Source organism: Poecile atricapillus, chromosome 21 (genome assembly GCF_030490865.1).
Source record: "Poecile atricapillus isolate bPoeAtr1 chromosome 21, bPoeAtr1.hap1, whole genome shotgun sequence".
NCBI classification, from domain to species: Eukaryota; Metazoa; Chordata; class Aves; order Passeriformes; family Paridae; genus Poecile; species Poecile atricapillus.
Window position 1 is genome coordinate 5,354,953 of NC_081269.1, and position 16,983 is coordinate 5,371,935.

The 16,983-nt window shown below is 62.8% G+C and overlaps 3 protein-coding genes across 5 annotated transcripts; all 3 read left to right on the top strand.

Annotated features, from left to right (window-relative positions):
• The first annotated feature begins 213 nt into the window (after positions 1–213).
• Positions 214–6,581, top strand: SPAG5 (sperm associated antigen 5). Its single transcript, XM_058854419.1, has 21 exons — positions 214–395; positions 477–663; positions 1,205–1,297; positions 1,405–1,533; positions 1,820–1,939; positions 2,164–2,256; positions 2,402–2,536; positions 2,661–2,754; positions 2,836–2,929; positions 3,016–3,097; positions 3,532–3,665; positions 3,955–4,120; positions 4,270–4,474; positions 4,587–4,658; positions 4,807–4,930; positions 5,202–5,313; positions 5,516–5,596; positions 5,681–5,779; positions 5,970–6,044; positions 6,229–6,309; positions 6,391–6,581. Exons 1-21 carry the CDS (start codon positions 241–243, stop codon positions 6,496–6,498), a joined length of 2,439 nt encoding a protein of 812 aa, XP_058710402.1. The 5' UTR covers positions 214–240; the 3' UTR covers positions 6,499–6,581.
• Positions 6,582–8,438: 1,857 nt separating this feature from the next.
• ALDOC (aldolase, fructose-bisphosphate C) lies at positions 8,439–12,229 on the top strand. Its single transcript, XM_058854642.1, has 9 exons — positions 8,439–8,567; positions 9,495–9,617; positions 9,704–9,915; positions 10,007–10,061; positions 10,135–10,295; positions 10,739–10,822; positions 10,900–11,074; positions 11,155–11,354; positions 11,733–12,229. Exons 2-9 carry the CDS (start codon positions 9,506–9,508, stop codon positions 11,826–11,828), a joined length of 1,095 nt encoding a protein of 364 aa, XP_058710625.1. The 5' UTR covers positions 8,439–8,567; positions 9,495–9,505; the 3' UTR covers positions 11,829–12,229.
• Positions 12,230–12,681: 452 nt separating this feature from the next.
• Positions 12,682–16,598, top strand: PIGS (phosphatidylinositol glycan anchor biosynthesis class S). Of its 3 annotated transcripts, XM_058854623.1 has the most exons (12): positions 12,682–12,748; positions 12,849–12,988; positions 13,062–13,173; positions 13,621–13,710; positions 13,847–13,938; positions 14,063–14,261; positions 14,506–14,648; positions 14,740–14,854; positions 15,004–15,149; positions 15,269–15,369; positions 15,708–15,918; positions 16,017–16,598. In XM_058854623.1, the coding sequence occupies exons 1-12, from the start codon at positions 12,703–12,705 to the stop codon at positions 16,290–16,292; spliced, it is 1,671 nt and encodes a 556-aa protein (XP_058710606.1). In that variant the 5' UTR covers positions 12,682–12,702; the 3' UTR covers positions 16,293–16,598. The 3 variants fall into 3 exon arrangements, with proteins under 3 accessions (XP_058710606.1, XP_058710608.1, XP_058710607.1); XM_058854625.1 differs by lacking the exons at positions 12,682–12,748; positions 13,062–13,173 and having other exon boundaries at positions 13,789–13,938; XM_058854624.1 differs by lacking the exons at positions 12,682–12,748; positions 12,849–12,988 and having other exon boundaries at positions 13,057–13,173; positions 13,789–13,938.
• Positions 16,599–16,983: the final 385 nt, after the last annotated feature.

A 16,983-nucleotide genomic window follows, 5' to 3' on the forward strand; every position in this document is an offset into this window, starting at 1 on the left:
GTGTGGAACAGCCTGCCCCTCCAAAAGCCACAGCAGGATGCCAGCAGCAGTGACACCTCTGTGCCCACTGTGGTCACTGGCACCAGCACGACCCCTGTGGCCACTGGCACCAGCACGACCCCTGTGCCCACGGTGGTCACTGGCACCAGCACGACCCCTGTGCCCACTGTGGCCACTGGCACGAGCACAACCCCCGTGCCCACTGCGGTCACTGGCACCAGCATAACCCCTGTACCCACCATGGCCACAGGCACCAGCACGACCCCAGTGCTCTCCGTGGCCACTGGCACCTTCATGACACCTCGGGACACGTGGGAGAGGAGCATGAACACGTCCAGGGGAATCGTCCCCTGTGCCAAGGACAGTGCTGTGGAAACAGACTCCCTGCTCTGGCAGTGAGTATGAGGACATGCCCCTCTGCATGAGGCTGTGGGACCTGTGGGCTGTCCTTGGCCTAAGCCCCTCTTTGTCCCCAGCTGTCCCCGGGAGCAGCTGAAGACCCTGCCACGGGCAGAACTGGAGGGGAGGTTGGAGAGCACCCTCATCATCATCGAAGCCCTCTCGCTGCAGCTGCGTGACTGGCAGGAGAGCCGGCGGCCTGGCGTGGGGCCAGCCAAGCAGAGGGATGCACTCACACAGACAGACACCACCCACCCCGAAGGGGTAAGAGTCCTCTCCAAGGCGATGCCACCCTGTCCCCCGCAGCCTCGGTGCTGTGACAGTGTCCTTGTGCCACTGGCAAGACGGTGACCCCGTCTGGGTTGGTGGAGTGGAAGTAAAGCGCGGCTGCTGCATCACGGCATCATGCGCCCGGTGCTGCATTGTCACGCCCGGATCAACCCGCTGAGTCTGCTGGATTTGAACCCTTGTGGGGGGAAACATCCCTGGTGCACGTGGTGGGAGAAGGGGAGGTGTCAGGGCTGACCAGCTCTCGCTGGCCCCAGGGTGGAGCAGGGCTGGTGTGAAACTCTGGTGGATGCAGTTGGAGGAAGAGATCTACTGGCAGCTCTGCCTTGAGCTGCGGAGGGAAACAGAGGCTGTGCAGTGGCAGCGGGGAGTGGAGCAGGATCTGCAGCTGGAGCTGGGTGCCTGGTGCTGTCACTGGCGATGAGTGTGCCAGATCTCAGCCCCACAGGGCACATGCATGTGCTTGGTGCTGCCTGTGCCACCTGCCATAACACCAGTGTCCCTGTCCCTTCTCTAGAGCACCGGGAGCAGCCAGAGCCTCCTGTTCCGAGGCCTTGCAGATGCTGCTTTTCGGAGCTTGCAGGATGAGCAGGGAGCCCTCATGCAGGAGGTGAGCTCCTGCAAATCCCTCTGCTTCCCCTTTCCCCTGGTTTTGGGAGACCTGTTGGACACACAGCAGCTGTACCTGGTTCCTCATGGTGCTGTCGCCTCCCACAGCAGGAACAGGAGAGGACCCTGGTGTCCCAGTGCCAGGCTGTGCTCGAGCACTGCAAGGTGCAGAGCTGCCTGGGAGAGCAGGATGCCATCAGGCAGCGAGTAGATGAAGCCCTACGAGCCAAGGATCAGGTAAGCAGGCAGCTGTTGTGGGATCGAGGCAGTCTCAGCTGTCCTCATGCCTTTGGTGGGGCATCCTGCACCTCTACCCATCTCTGGGGATGAGGCTCTCCCTGGCATCCCAGGGGAAGAAAATCCCAGTGTGGAAGGCAAGAAGTGCTGTGTGATGGAGCTCTCTGGATGTTTTTTTGGTGTGGGCTGTGTCCCCCCTGGGAGCAGGAGTCCTGATACAGGGATGGCTCCTGGGAGTTTCCCCTTGTGCGACAGCATGGCTGGAGCAGTGTCCTCTCCTCTGCAGGGATATCTGTTCCTGGAGGCTTTCTGTGCCCATGCCAGCGCCCAGATCAGTGCCCGTGACCAGAGCCTGGCCTCCCAGCAGGAGCTGAGCACGCTGCTGGCCCATGCCATCAACCTGCAGGTACTGAGAGTAGTACCCCACACTGGATCAGGGGCTGGAAGGGCAGCGCCATGTCCTGAGCTTGGGTGATGCTCTGCAATGGTCTTGGGTGCACCAGAGGTTTCCTGGTGCTGCCCTTGGGAATCTGTTGCAAATTTGGCCTCAGGGCTGGTACTTGCCTCCCTTCATGGCCATTGCATGTGGCTTTTCCACCACAGTGTTGACTCATCCCTCCTACCCTACAGGCATCCCTCTCTGCCGAAGCACAGTCTTTCCGGGAATTCTTAGACGTCACCTTTGAAAATCTGGAGAAGGAAAGGAGAGCCCTGGATGAGGAGGTGAGGGGTGTCCCGTGGGGGCTCAGCCCCTCGCTGCCCTGCCAGCGCTCTGTGCCCGGGGTGCCGTGACCTGTCACTGGTCACACAGCAGGACAGTGCCACCAGTGCCACACTGAGCTCTGCCCGCTGCTGTGTCCCTTCCCAGCGGGAGCAGATGAGGGCCCTGGTGTCCCAGTCCCATGCCCTGTTGGAGCGTGTGCCCAGCAAGCTGCAGAGCTGCCTGGAGGAGCTGGCTGCCACACGGAAACGAGCAGAGGAAGCTCTTCAAGCCAAGGAGGAGGTACAGGGGTGCCTCCTCTCAGTGCCAGGAGGTGTCTAAGGCATGGGGTGGTTTGGGGCACCCCTTGGTGAGAGAATATTCCCATGGGGAAGAGAACCCCTGAGCAAGCACCGTGTCTCCGCAGGCATCCTGCCAGCTGGAGAAGACCTTGGTGACCCTGCAGGACACAGAGGCTCAGCTGCAGCAGCTGACAGTGGCCAACTCGCGCCTGGGCAAAGGTAGGGGTGGGCAACGTGGGTGGGACCTGCCCCATCCCCACTGCCCCTGTCCCTCCTGTCTGACAGCTCTGTCCCTTGCAGACCTGAGCTCCGTGATGATAAATCTGGCCAGCATGGAGCAGGAGCGGGATGCGCTGCAGCAGGAGAACGAGAAGCAGTGGGAGGAGATGGCCCAGTGGGTTTGAGCCCTGATGTCCTGAGCCTCATCCCACCTCTGCCCCCCAAAACACAGCACCCCCTGATTCCATCCCATCCCCTCAGGCTGGCAGAGGAGAGGAACTCCCTGCAGCAGGAGTGCAAGGAGCTGTGCCAGGAGCTGCGGGAGGCCATCGAGTTCCGGGAGGTAGGAGCTGCCTGACCTTGCCTGCGCCATCACGCGCTGCCGGCCCGGTCACGGCCTCTCTGGGAAGGCTGGCAGATGGCCAGGAGCAAGATTAGTTCCCCTACAGAGGGGGGATGAGCTTGCGAGGGCGGTTGACATCCCGCACGTAGCGCAGCTTTTCATCCTGCCCGGCAGGGATTCCCAGGCTGGGGGCTGGGCAGCTCTTGGAGATAATTTTCTTGGAGATAAATTTTTCCCTGAGGGCATGGAGCTGTCTCTCAGCCTGTCCTGTGTCCCCAGTAAACTGGTTTGTAGGGTTTGGGCTGCTGGGATAAAGCTGCCCCTGGTTAGAAACAGCACCCTGAGGCATGGGAGTGTCTGTGCTGGGGGTCCCAGTGAGCCCCCTCGGGTCTCTGCTTGCCTGGCCACAGCTGGGTCCCCCCACCCTCTTACAGTTCCTGGATCAGGAGAACCAAATGTGCCGCACGCAGCTGCTGGAGGTGGAGGCCAGACTGAACTCCACGCTGGCCACGCTGCAGGAGCGTGTCCTGCAGCACGAGGAGCTGATGGAGTCCCACCAACACCTGCGGTACTGCCCCTCTCACCTGCTCCACTCAAACCCCTCCATTTTTGTGAAATCAAGCCCTTCCTGGGGTGTCAGAGGGGACATTTTGATCATGGTCACTGCTGCTCCAGCCAAATGTGGTGGTCCAGGTGGGTGGGAGTGGCTGTGGGGGGGATGTTTCCCCATCTTGAGGGAAGCTGCCTAAATCTGTGGATTTGCACCATTGCTGGTTCATGGTGAGAGGCAGGCATGTCCCCATCCCACATCAAGGAAGGGAAATACTGCTCCTGCTGAGGCTGATGCCATCCCACAGGGAAGAGCAGGCTGCCCTCAGCAAGGAGCTGGACAGCACCAAGGCTGAGCTCCTCAGCTTGCAGACACAGAGGAGCAAAGTTTCTTGGTGCTCCAAGGACATTATGGAGAGCAAGATTTGGTTGCAGGAGCTGGCTGACTGCCTCAAGGCTGCTCTGGAAGAGCAGGTAGGGGACCTGTGCTGGGGACAAGGATGACAGGATGGCCCAGGGGGGTCACACACCTGTGGCTCTCTGTGGCATGGCTTTGAGACCCTGTGCTTGCTGGGGCAGTCACAAGCTGCACTCTGGTGCTGTACTCTCCTTCCCCTCTGAAGGATGATGTTGATGCTCCATCAAGAAGCAAAGCCTGGACCCCAGGGCCCCGGACCCCAGGCTGGCAGACCCCACGCCGTGCCTGGACCCCGGCATTCCGCACCCCGGCTTTCCGCACCCCGGCGTGCCGCACCCCGGCGTGCCGCACCCCGAGCCACGCTGGCAGCTCCTTTGTGGGCAGTGTCCTGAAAGCCGTGGCAGGGAAAGGTGAGGTGGCACTCCCTCTTTGGGCTCTGGGGAGTCTCAGGATGGGGATTGCTCCCTCCCGTGCTGGGGCATGTGTAGGGCTGGGCACAGCCACTGTCCTCTCCTCTCGCAGATGCCAATGAGACCACCAGAAGTAGCAGTACAGTTTCCAAGGACAAACTTGCATCTGTGCCAAAGCCAATAGGTACTGGGGCTGTGTCACCCTGTGTGAGACCCTGCTCTGAAGCTGCAGGGCTGCTGTGCAGAGGGATGAGCAGGCACACGCCTTCCTTTGTGTGCCCTGGGGCTGATGTTCCCTCTGTGCTGCTCAGGAGGCTCTTTCTCGCCTGCAGATCCCGAGGATGCTCTGCTGGAGAGCGTGAAGGAGCTGAGATCTGTGGTCTCCAACCTTGCCATGCTGAGCTCCCGCATCCAAGAACTGGAGCAGAGCGAGTTCAGGGCACTGCAGACAGAGATGTGAGTTCAGGGCTGGGTCATATCCAGGGTTGGGGAGGGGCATCACTGTCCTGGCCACGAACAGTGCGGGCAGCCTGGTGGGTCTGCCTCTTGCCTCAGCCCTGGATTAGACCTCTCCTGTCATGGCTAGATGGGCTTTTTCCAGCTGGCTGGGCTGGACCAGGCATCTTCTCTCACCCTGGGCCCAGGGGCATGCCCAGAAGGGGGTTTGGTAGCTGGTGCTGTGCTTGGCTGCGATGCCCACTCACTCACCACCCCTGCCCTCCTGTAGCTCTGACCTGCAGGTCCACCTGAAGACAGTGACAGCTGAGAGCCAGGAGAAGGTGCATACCCAGGCTGCCACCATTGCCAAGCTGAACACGGCGCTGAGGACCAAGCTTGAGGTGAACCAGAAGTGGGCCAGCGCTCACCCCAGGGCAGCACCGAACTGGGACGGGCGCTGATCTAGGACATGGAGAAATCTGGTGATGCCCCATGGGTGCTCCTGGCTTCTCTGACCTCCTCAAACATGAGAAAACCTGTGCCAGGGTGCTGGAGGTGGCCAGGGCTGGGTACTGCCTGACCCTGCTTCTTCCTCCCTGTCAGAATGAGAAGAGCCTGCAGGACCTGGTGAAACAGCAGGAAAAGAAGATGTTGCAACTCGTTGACATGAGAGGAGAAGTCGTGGTGTGTGATGGGGGCATGGATGGGGCAGCACCCCAGGGGGCTGCTGGCCACAGACCCCTCTCAGCATCCCTTTTTCCCCTGTAGAGGCTGAAGGCAGAAGTCTCTGAGCTGAAGCACTTGCTCCATCACGCAGAGACAGAAGCCAAGATGCTGCGGGAGGAGATGAGGGACAAGGAGCAGCAGGTGGGCACTGCCTGCATCCCGCAGCGGGTCACGCTGTGGAAAGGAGGCGAGGCTGGGGAGCTGCAGGACTGAGGGCTCCTCATGTCACCCCACCAGGGACAAGGACACCCCTTCAGACCTTGCTCCCCACACCTCACTGCAGAGCTTTCCCCCACCTGAGGGGTCTCAGCAGGGCTTGTTCCTTTTGCAGGTGGATAATCTGCGGCTGCTGCTGGTGGAAAAAGAGAATGAGAACATGCAGCTCACTGACAAGTACCTGGAGCAGGTATGGGGAGCCTCAAGGGCCTGCCCCGGCTCCAGTCATAGAATCAATGGTTTGGGTTGGAAGGGACCATAAAGGTCACCTAATTCCAGCACTCCTGACATGGGCAGGGGTCCCCTCTCCCTTCTGAGTCGGTGCCTGCTCAGGTTTGGAGCAGAGTCCTCACAGGCAACCCCCACCACCACAGGTCCGTGGGCTGGAGAAGAAGCTCCATCATACCCAGAAAGTGCTGAGAAGCCATGAGGAGATACAGGAGAATATAAAAAAGGTGAGATTTATGGTTCATTGCTCACCCTTGCTGTGACTGCAGCAACACCAACCCAAACACTATTTCTGCTGCTGTCCCCAGGTCCTGTCGGCTGTCCCTGAGGAGGCTCTGGACTGCCAGGAGTTTCAGAGCATGCTGTGCTACCTGGGCCTGAAGCCAGCCAGCGAGGAAGCTGCTGAGCCGCTATAGCCTGTAGCCTGAAACCTTTCCTGTTGTTAATGTTGTAATTATTTATTGAATAAAGTTGTGTTGGCTTTTTTCCCACCTGCTGTGTGCATTCAGGAAGCTCCTCGTGCTGTGGGTGGGACAACTTGTCCAGCCTGTGCCGGTTGCTCCTGTTCCGGGGCTGTGGGCACAGCTCCCTGCCACCCTGGGGCCTCTTTCCTGGCGAGAGACACGTCCCCCCCTCTCTGCCAGTGTTTGCTCTCAATAAGGGACCACGTTCCCCAGGCTCCCACCCTGCGGCCCCGGCAGCAGCCAAAGTGCCCGGGCTGAGCCAGCTTCCCTCCCCTGCTCCCCGCTCCTCCTCCTGCCCTAGATTCCCTCTGTGCCTGGCTCTGCAGGGGCTTGTCTGCATCCTGCACCCTGTGCTGGGGCTGCAGGCACGAGCCTGTTGCGTGGGAATTGTTCCAAAGGTTGGATCCCTCACCTTATCACAGGTTTCAGAGGCTGGATCCATAGCACAGGGCTGTGGGCACACGCCTGTTGCATGGGGATGTTTCTCCCAGCCTGGCTCCAGCACGCAGCATCCCATGGCTCAGCCAGCACTGGGAGCTCTGCCAGCTCCTGCTCCCAACCCCCCTTGGTCCCTGCTCTGCATGGAGGGGGGGGCTCCCTTAGGGGCCTCCCCGGCTCCCAGCACAGCTTCAACCTCACCTCCCTTCTTCCCTGCTGGGGCAGCTCCTTGCGGGATCCCCGTCCCGGTGTTCCTGACCCAAGGATGCTCCCCACACCGCCATGGGGACCACGCGGTTCCTTCCCTCTCCCGCGCTGGCCCAAAATAGCAGCACTCCAACAAGTGCTCTGGTTTTTAATGGCCTCTTTCTCCTGCCCAAGGGGGGTGGAAATCACCTTCCTCTGCCCTCTGCCACAGCCCTGCCGCTCTGCGTGGGGCGGGTGCTGTGACACCGAGCGCTCCCACTGATTTATTTACCCGGCAAATGGACGTGTTTGGGGCTGTGCCTCCACGTCCTGGGTGCGTGGGTGGCTCGTGGGGAAGCAGCGCTCGCTGCTCCCTGGCACTGCCTCCCTCCCTGCCCTGTGACCCCGCTGGGTCGGGAGCAGCCTCCCGAGGAGCGAGGCCGGCAGTGGGGGGCCCTGGCTCTGGGATGCGGGGAGATGTGCTCCCTTCCCTGGATCAGGGCCACGCAGGGCGGCTGAGCCTCCTTTTACGGCGGGATTCAGCACGGTGGGGCCCTGGCAGCCGTCCCCGTGGGGCGAGTGGGGACACTGCTATTGTCCCTGTGCCGGCTGTGGGTGATTTTTCAGGGGGGTTGGTCTCCTGTGAGTGTCCCCACCCTGTTGTGGAGGGTCTGGGGCTCAATCCTGCTGGCCCCTGGGCACAGAGGTGACCCAGACAGGGTGTCCTGTACAGTAAGAGTGACCCCAGCCCGGGGGTGGGACAAGGGGGTCCCTGGCCCAGAGGTGATGAAGGGAAAGTCTTTGGTTTTAGATAATAGTGGAAACAGGGGGGCACAGCACGGGGGGTGGCACGGACGGGTGGCTGTCCTTAGTTGGCTGTGGCAATAGGGGGGTACAGCAGGGTCCCCAGCAGCAGCAGGGGGGTGTCAGCGGTCCCTGCCCATAACCGAGCAGGGGTGGTGGGACAGAGGGGTCTCCAGCAGCAACTGGAGATGGCATCATGGAGAGCCTGGGTGGCACGGGGGGGGGGGGCTTCCCATGACTAGGGGTGACTCAGCTGTGTCCCTGGGCGCTGGCAGGGAGGGCACAGAGGGGTCCCCATCACCAGCAAGGCGTTGCAAAGGGGTGATACAGTGGGGTCCCCACATTGTCCCCTTAGGGTCGCCAGGAACGCGGGGGTTGTCGCCGGCGGGGGGGCACGACCCGGGCGGGAAGGGGGGGATGTGTGGCCGGCGGGGGGCGCGGGCGGTGGCGGGGGCGGGCCGGGGCGGAGCGAGGGGCCGGTCCTGCCCGGTGCCGCCCCGCCGGTCACGTAGCTCTGCGGCACCGCAGCCACATTTACCGTGGGGCCGGAGCGCGCAGCCCGCAGTCCGTGCTTGTCGCCGCCGCCCTACACGGTACGGGGGAACCGGGGGTCGGGGAGAGCCGGGGGGCTGGGGGGAGCTGCCGGGGGGACAGCCGGGGAGTCCCGGCGGCGGGAGCCGGCAGCCCCGCCGAGCCTCCAGGATGTCTCCGGGCGGCATCCCGGGGGTCGGTCCGCGCTGGGGGGCTCCAGGGCAGAGAAACCTCTGGGCACGGGGGTATTGGGGGTTTGGGGGGACCCAGGATACTCCTCCTGCGCTGGCGGAGCTCGAGTTTCTGCGGTGCCGGCCGGAGGATCAAGCGCCCCGGTTCCCGGGGGCATCACCGGCCCCGCGACGGCACTAGCCCCGGGCTGTCGCCATCCTTGGAGTATCCCAAACTTCGGGTACTTCTATCCCCGGATTGTGCCGCTCTGGGGCGGCTCCGTCCCGCATTCCCGGGCTATTTCCGTCCCCCGGTATCCCCGTGTTATCGTCATCGCCCGCGTAACCTCCCCGCGGGTTATTCCCGACTACGGAGTATCTCCGTCTCCGGGGTACCCCAAAACCCCGGCTAACTCCAGACTTAGGTAGTGCCTGTCTGGGGTTTTTATTTCCCCTGTTCCCGGAGTATTTCCGCCCCCTCCTCCCCCCGGTACCCCCGTCCCCGGGCTGTTTCTTTTCCTCGCGGGTATTCCCATCCCCGGGGTAGCACCATCCCGGTCCCCCCGTGTCCTGCGCGGGTCCCCGCGGAGCTGCGCTCCCTCAAGATGGCTGGGCTGGGGGCGGGCTGGCAGGCACCAAAATGGCTGGGAGCTGCCCGGCATCCTCCACGATCCCTGCCACGAGGCTTACACAACGTGCCCTGCCCGGTGGGGCCGGGCTGCCAGCCCCGTGGGGGTCCCCGCTCCCCGGGGAAGGCGCTACGTGTGTTTTCGGGGTGTCGCCCCGGTGCTGCGTGACTCAGTCCCCGTCCGCCCGCAGCCACCGCCACCATGACGCACCAACACCCCGCGCTGACGGCCGAGCAGAAGAAGGAGCTGTCGGACATCGCGTTGCGGATCGTGGCCCCGGGGAAAGGCATCCTGGCAGCCGATGAGTCCGTAGGTCAGTTTGTAGGGGGGGGAAATCTGTCCCACCACACCTTTTCCCCAAGCTGGATGAAGGCTGACGAGGGTGCTGGGTGCCTGCAGGGAGCATGGCCAAGCGCCTCAACCAGATTGGGGTGGAAAACACGGAGGAGAACCGCCGGCTGTACCGCCAGATCCTCTTCAGCGCCGACAGCCGGGTGAAGAAATGCATCGGGGGCGTCATCTTCTTCCACGAGACCATGTACCAGAAGGCTGATGATGGCACCCCATTTGTCCAGATGATTAAGGACAAGGGCATCGTTGTGGGCATCAAGGTGTGGGGGGTGTCCTGCTGGGTTTGTGGGGTGCTGAGGGTGCTGGGAGGGTGCTGTTGAGACTCAGCACTGCCTTCTTCACATTCCACAGGTGGACAAGGGTGTTGTGCCTCTGGCTGGGACTGATGGCGAGACCACCACACAGGGTAGGTGCAGCAGGGGCTGTGGGGTTTGGGGCCGTGGGGTTTGTGGCTGTGGGGCTGACACGCTGCCCCACAGGTCTGGATGGGCTGTGGGAGCGCTGTGCCCAGTACAAGAAGGATGGGGCAGACTTTGCGAAGTGGCGCTGCGTGCTGAAGATCAGCGAGCACACTCCCTCTGCACTTGCCATCATGGAGAACGCCAACGTCCTGGCCCGCTACGCCAGCATCTGCCAGCAGGTACTGCCATTGCCCCACAGGGTGGGCAGTGACCTGTAGGATGGGTATTGACCTGTGTGGGCAGGTATTGTCCCGTGGGGTATGCACAGATCTGTGAGGCTCAGCACTGCGCCTGTGCAGTGATGATGATCCCTGGGGATCATCCCCAGCGGCTGGACATAACCCCTGTGTTGGGTAACAGCTCACGTGGGGCACTGGCCCGTGGCACAGGCATCACCCAGAGGGTCAGGTGTCAATCCCTGGGGCCAGGTGTTGCTATGGACCGAGAACTGACCCTCCCAGCCTGGGCATCCCATGGGGCTGGGCATCACCGCCTAGCGGGGCATTGAGCCTCGGGGCTGAGCATCGCCCCACAGGTCTGGGCATTGTCCCACGTAGCCATGGGGCTGAGGGATGCCCAGGGACATCAGTGTGATGGCATCTGCCTGTTCTGCTCTTTGCAGAATGGCATCGTGCCCATCGTGGAGCCGGAGATCCTGCCTGATGGGGACCACGATCTCAAGCGGTGCCAGTATGTGACGGAGAAGGTGAGTGGTGGGGTGGCAGCAGGGCAGGCACTGTGCTGTGCCATGCCACGGCACTGCACGCTGCCTGTCCTCCCCAGGTGCTGGCAGCTGTCTACAAGGCACTGAGTGACCACCACGTCTACCTGGAGGGGACCCTGCTGAAGCCCAACATGGTGACCCCTGGGCACTCCTGCCCCACCAAGTACAGCCCGGAGGAGATCGCCATGGCCACCGTCACTGCTCTGCGCCGCACCGTGCCCCCAGCCGTGCCAGGTACCAGCCCTGGCATGTGGCAAAGACCAGGAGAGCGATAACCTGCGTGCCCTCCCCTGCTATAACCCTGCTCTCCACAGGTGTCACCTTCCTATCTGGGGGTCAGAGTGAGGAGGAGGCGTCCATCAACCTCAACGCCATCAACACGTGCCCATTGGTGCGGCCATGGGCCCTCACCTTCTCCTACGGGCGGGCGCTGCAGGCGTCGGCGCTCAGCGCTTGGCGTGGGCAGAGGGACAACGCTGATGCTGCCACCGAGGAGTTTGTCAAGCGTGCAGAGGTGATGGGGGTGACCCTCCTGGGACGGGAGTGCCAAGGGCTGGCGTGCTGGGAACACTGAGGACTGTGTGCCCATGGGAGGAGGGGTGGCTGAGGACCACGTCCCACGGGCTGAGAGAAAACACCAAAGGCTGTGCCCCTTAGGACAAGGGGTGCCAAGGGCCGTGGTCCCCATGGAAGGGACACAGTACTGTCTCTGGAGGGGAGACAGTGAGAGCTCTGTTCCCATAGGGGAATGATGGGTGTCAAGGGCCACGTCCTTGGGCTTTGCTCCCCAGCAGTCCCCATGAGCGGGGGGACCCCGAGGGGTGTGTCCCCAGCGACTTGGGGTCCTTGAGTGGCACCCCAGCATCACCACTGACCTTTCCTTCCCCCGCAGGTGAACGGGCTGGCAGCGCTGGGCAAGTACGAGGGCAGCGGGGACGACTCGGGGGCCGCCGGGCAGTCCCTCTACGTGGCCAACCACGCGTACTGAGCCCCGGCCGGGCACCCCACCGGCCCCGGCCCCCGCCCCGGCCCCCTCCCCGCCACCGCTCACACCCCGCTTCCACCCCAGCCGCCCAGGGGAGCCACCACGCGGGGAGGGGAAGGAAGGGGGGAGCGCCCCGCGGGATGTCCGCAGATGGAATGAGGGGTCCGGCTCAGCCGGGCCACCCAGGGGAGCCACCCGGGTGCCCCTTTGTCCGGGGGCTCCGGCCGGGCCGTGAGGGGAGGAGGGCAGGCCGCGTGAGGGGCAGGAGGGGAGGCCTGGGGGTGCCCCTGCCCTGCCCTAGCTTTGCAGTCCTGGTCGCTGCCGCCCTTGGGGCGCCTGTGTTGTGTTCGCCGTGTGCACCCCGTGTACCAAATAGCCTAACAACGAATAAATGGTAGAGACAGCGCTGTGCCGCCTCTTTCCTCGCCGCGGGGCACCCCGGAGCTCTTGGCCCCCGCCCCGCTCCCGGCATCACCGGCAGCGTGTTGTGCTCGCTTATACAATGAGCCGTGCTGGGTCTCAGCCCGCCCACACACATCATGATGCTCAGTGAGCTTGGCAGGGGGTGGGTGGGCTCACCCTAAGGGCGATGGGGCGAGTGAGGAGCTCCTGTCTCCCCTCTCCGGGTCTCGCTCCCGGTCCCGGTAGTCGGCGTGGCCCCGCTGCGCGCGGGCGGTGCCGCCACGTGTCCCTCCGCGGCACTCGTAGAGGCCAAAGCCCGCCTCCTCACGGCCGATACGCGCTCTGATTGGTTCCGCTGCCCGCCCATCTGTGCCGCCGCGCAGCGCATGCAGCGTCCATTGGCTACCTTCATTGGCATTGTGAGCTCTGATTGGCTGGGCTGGCACGCCCCCCCGGCCCTGGCCAGGAAGTTAAGATGGCGGCGGCGGTGGCGGCGGCAGCGATGGCCGCGGATGAGGCAGGTACTGCCGGGCTCGGATGCTCGTTGTTTGTTCCCTGTCTCCCGGCTCCTCGACCCCGGTCCCCGGGGAGCCGGGACGGTGCTGAGCGCTGTTCCCGCAGAGCGGGCGCGGGGCCGGCGCGCCGCCCTGTCCTTCGCGACCATCGCCGTGGTGCTGGGACTGCCGCTGTGGTGGAAAACAACCGAGACCTACCGCGCTGCCCTGCCCTACGGCGCCATCGATGGGCTCGGCCAGCAGCCGGTGAGCGCCGGGCGGGCCCGGGATAGGCGGCTCTGGGCGCTCGGGAGCCCGGGCTGACGCTGCCCCCGTGCAGGTTCAGCTGGTGGTGCCCATGGCCGTGGTGTTCGGGCCGGGCTCGGTGCCCGGGGACCTGCCGCGGCCGCTGCCCTTCAGGGACGTGCAGGAGATGGAGATTTCCGTGAACCGTGAGAGATCCCCTTGGTTGTCCCTGCCCTGTCTGCTCCTCATGGGTTGCCTCGTCCTTTCCTGGGGGTCCCAACCTGCTTCACTCCCTGGCAGCCTGGAGCTCTCGGGACCCCGTGCCCCATTCACATCATCCTGCCCTGAGCTGGCAGTGCGGGGAGCAGGGGTGGGACAACCACGTCCCAGGGTGCTGCAGGGAAGGGACCAGCTCCACTGCCTGGGGATGGGGATGATGGAGCCCTCGGAGGGTGGGATGTGTCTGGCTGGTGTGGTGCTGTCTCACTACCAGTGTGGACCAGTGATGCTCTATCCCATAGTGGTTCACCCCACTGGCATCCAAAGGACCTTGTGCCGTGTGCCCCCTGAGAGTTGTCCCTGTGTGAGCACCGGGCTCCTGTGAGGGGCCTGGGATCAGCAGATTCACTCAGGTTTTCTGCCCCCACACACAGTGAGAACCAGCGTCACGTCCCGCTATGAGATGCGCTATCGCAGCACCACGGCTCAGGAGGAGGCAGCACTGGCTGCAGCAACTGCACGAGGTATTGGAGCAGGGAATTGCTGGGGAGCTCTTTTTCCTGAGGCTGGCAGAGCAGAGAACACACTTTGCTTTGTCTCAGAGTGAAACAGGGATTGGAGTGAAATTCCCAACCCTGCCAGTGCTTCCATCTTCCCCAGAGGCTGATGCTGCTCTGCACCCACTGCAGAACACTGCCTTGGGTTCTCTGACCGTGTACGTGCTCCCTGAAACCTCCTCTCTCCTGCCTCAGGTAGGGAGCAGCCCCCTTTGGTGCCAGCCTCTGTGCTTCACCCCTGGGAGGTGGCATGTGTCACAGGTGGCACTGTGCTTTTCTCAGGGTGCTGCTCCCAGCCCTCACCCTGTCCCATCCCCAGGGCACCAATGTCTACGTGGGGAAGCACCGCAGTGCCCTGCTGAGGGCAGGGGGGAGCCTGGCTGCCCTGCAGGCCCGGCTCCGGGAGGTGACACAGGTGATGTCCTTCACGGCCAGCTCCATCGCCGCCGCCCTCTCGGACCGTGTGCCCGACGGTCAGCTCAGCCCGGACGCACGGCGCTACCTGAAATCCAGCCTGGGTATGGATGTCCCCTCCATCCCTGCTCCCTGGCCTCGGGAAAGCCTTCTGCTCCTGGGGAAGATCCCCTTCCTGCTTGTAGCATGCCTGGATGTCTTCTGGGCTAACAGACCCCTTTGCCTGTAGCAGTTGTTCTGGGCCATGGTCACCCACACTGGGGTGGGCCAGGGAGGAGGGGACAGGCCCTGCTGCTCTTGGGAGCTCTGTCACGGCCTCAGTGCCTCACAGGCTGCAGGTCCTTGCAGGGTATGAGATCACCTTTAGCCTGCTGAACCCTGACCCCAAGTCCCACACCGTGGACTGGGACATCGAGGGGGCTGTGAACCACTACGTTAAGCCCGTCCTGGACAAACTGAGCTTGGTGGCCAACTTCTCTGTGGATTCACAGGTGAAGGCTGGGAGAGATTGTGGGAAAAGCTCAGCCCTGACCTCCCTGGGATGCATATCTCTGCCAGCAACATGTCCTTGTGTGCCTGCAGATCCTGTACTACGCTGTCCTAGGAGTGACACCACGCTATGACAAGGAGTCCTCCAGCTTCCTGCTGAGTGCTCACAGCCTCCCACACGTCATCAACCCCGTGGAGGCCCGGCTGGGTGAGCACTGTGCTCGTGGTTCACTGGGATCTGTCTCATGGGACCGTGGCTCCCTTTCCCCCCAGCCCATGTGAGAGCTGCTGGAGGGGCTGTGGGCTGCTCCTGCTGTCCCTGCCAGCCACAAGAGTTCTGTGATTGTCCTACTGCAGGCTCCAGTGCTGCCTCACTCTACCCCGTGCTGAACTTCCTGCTCTATGTGCCAGAGCACTCCCACTCCCCTCTGTACATCCAGGACAAGGATGGAGCCCCAGTGAGCACCAACGCCTTCCACAGCCCTCGCTGGGGTGGCATTATGGTATGGGAACCACGGGGGTGCTGGCAGCGCTGGGACAAGGTGGTGGCTCCCCGTTCCCAGCTGGTGACCCTCTTGGCCCTGAGGCCCCAGCTATGCCTTGCTGACACGTTCTCCTTTAGGTTTACAACGTTGAAGCCCCTGCTTCCCCCCAAGCTTCCCTCCCTCTGCATGTGGATGTGGACATGGCACGAGTGATGGAGGTTTTCCTGGCCCAGCTCCGGTGAGGATGTGCTCTTCCATCCCCAGGCCTCTGTGGAAATCAGTGGGGTCAGAACAGGCTGTACCCAAACATCTTGGTCACTCCTCCCTCTGTGGGCTCTGGGAGGCTGAGGGTGGCCCTTTGTGGCCTTTGAGGTGCTGGCTACTGACCATCACTGCTCTGTGGCCAGGGATGCTGGCACATCTCCCATCTCATGAGGTAGGAGGTTTGGCTTATCATGCCACACATCCAGAGACAGTTAGGCAGGATTGGGACTAAACACAACAGGGAAGAAAAGCAGGGAGCTCATGGGAATGCAGGCTTGTGATGTGGGCTGGCACCATCCCTTCTACTCCCAGGTTACTCTTTGGGCTGTCTCAGGAAGAGGTGCCCCCCGAGTTCCTGCTGGAGAGCCCAGGGAATGAAGGGCTGGCTGACTGGGAGCTGGACCACCTGCTCTGGGCCCACACTGTGGAGAACATCGCCACCGTGTCCACCACCCTGACCTCGCTGGCTCAGCTCCTGGACAAAATCGGGAACATCGTCATCAAGGATGATGTTGCCTCTGAGGTAGGGCTGGGGCACCCTGAGGTGGGGAGCAGAGGGGGCTGAGTGTCCCTGTTGCCCTCCCTGGCCAGGGACTGACCCTTGATGTTGTTCCCACCCAGGTGTACCAGGCAGTGGCCTCAGTCCAGAGCGCAGTGACCGAGCTGTCCCTGGGCCACCTGCACGGAGCTTTCCAGGCCAGCAAGGAGGCTGTCACCTCCTCAGAGAGGGCCTTCTTTGACCCATCTCTCCTTCATCTCCTCTACTTCCCTGATGACCAGAAATTTGCCATCTACATCCCGCTCTTCCTGCCCATGGCTGTTCCAATTCTTCTATCCCTGGCCAAGATTGTCCGTGAGACAAGGCTGCGTAAGAAGGAGCCCACCAAGATGGACTGAACGATGCTGCCCTGGCTTGGGGCTGTCCCCACCTTGTGGGGTGGTGGTGTCACAGACTCATGGCCCAGAAAGGCACCCCAGGGCAAGGCCTGGCTGTTTGGCTTGGGTGTGCCAGGGCCAGGATGCAGGAGGGGGAAGAAAGGCTGCTCTGGGAGGTGGGAAGGGATCTCAAACTGGGTGCTGAGAGGCAATTGGCAGAGAGGGGAGGGAGGGTGCTGCCTCTGTGCACCCCCAGCCTGGTGCTGTATTCAGGAGAAGCTGCTGTGTAAATAAAGAATCCCCTGTTCTATGGGGGACTCATGTGGGGCTGTGTGTACCTCCTTTAGCCTTTGTGAGGGGGTACCTATTTCCCTGCTTCCCCTGGCTCAGCTTTCCTGCCCCTATTCCATTGCTTTATGGGGTATTTGGCCAAAGATACTGAGCTGGGGAGAGGGAACAGTTCCTGAAGTCCATCCCATCCATAGGCACAGAGCCCGCGGGGCCCAGCCCCTCCCTTGTGTGTAGCTCTGAGGGTGCTTGGTGCGGGTGTCCCTGTGCTCTGGGCCAGGTGTGGGGTCTGTCCCCACCTCCCCTGCGCTCCTGGCGGGCTGCACCCCATGGCAGGGACTCGGCAGGAGCGGAGAGCCCGGTCTCCTCCAGCAGAAAGGGTTTGCCCCGAGCCCCCGGGAGCAGCAGGGGGAGGGACGCCCGA

What these genes read in the sequence shown, in the direction of transcription:
- ALDOC (XM_058854642.1), top strand. Translation starts at nt 9,506, where the DNA reads ATGACGCACCAACACCCCGCGCTGACGGCCGAGCAGAAGAAGGAGCTG. An exon ending in ACGCCAGCATCTGCCAGCAG is followed by an intron (nt 10,296 to 10,738) that starts GTACTGCCATTG and finishes TGCTCTTTGCAG; the next exon opens with AATGGCATCGTGCCCATCGT. An exon ending in CGTGCCCCCAGCCGTGCCAG is followed by an intron (nt 11,075 to 11,154) that starts GTACCAGCCCTG and finishes TGCTCTCCACAG; the next exon opens with GTGTCACCTTCCTATCTGGG.
- SPAG5 (XM_058854419.1), top strand. Translation starts at nt 241, where the DNA reads ATGGCCACAGGCACCAGCACGACCCCAGTGCTCTCCGTGGCCACTGGC. An exon ending in CAACTCGCGCCTGGGCAAAG is followed by an intron (nt 2,755 to 2,835) that starts GTAGGGGTGGGC and finishes TGTCCCTTGCAG; the next exon opens with ACCTGAGCTCCGTGATGATA. An exon ending in AGGCCATCGAGTTCCGGGAG is followed by an intron (nt 3,098 to 3,531) that starts GTAGGAGCTGCC and finishes ACCCTCTTACAG; the next exon opens with TTCCTGGATCAGGAGAACCA.
- PIGS (XM_058854623.1), top strand. Translation starts at nt 12,703, where the DNA reads ATGGCGGCGGCGGTGGCGGCGGCAGCGATGGCCGCGGATGAGGCAG. An exon ending in ATGGGCTCGGCCAGCAGCCG is followed by an intron (nt 12,989 to 13,061) that starts GTGAGCGCCGGG and finishes GCCCCCGTGCAG; the next exon opens with GTTCAGCTGGTGGTGCCCAT. An exon ending in CTACCTGAAATCCAGCCTGG is followed by an intron (nt 14,262 to 14,505) that starts GTATGGATGTCC and finishes AGGTCCTTGCAG; the next exon opens with GGTATGAGATCACCTTTAGC.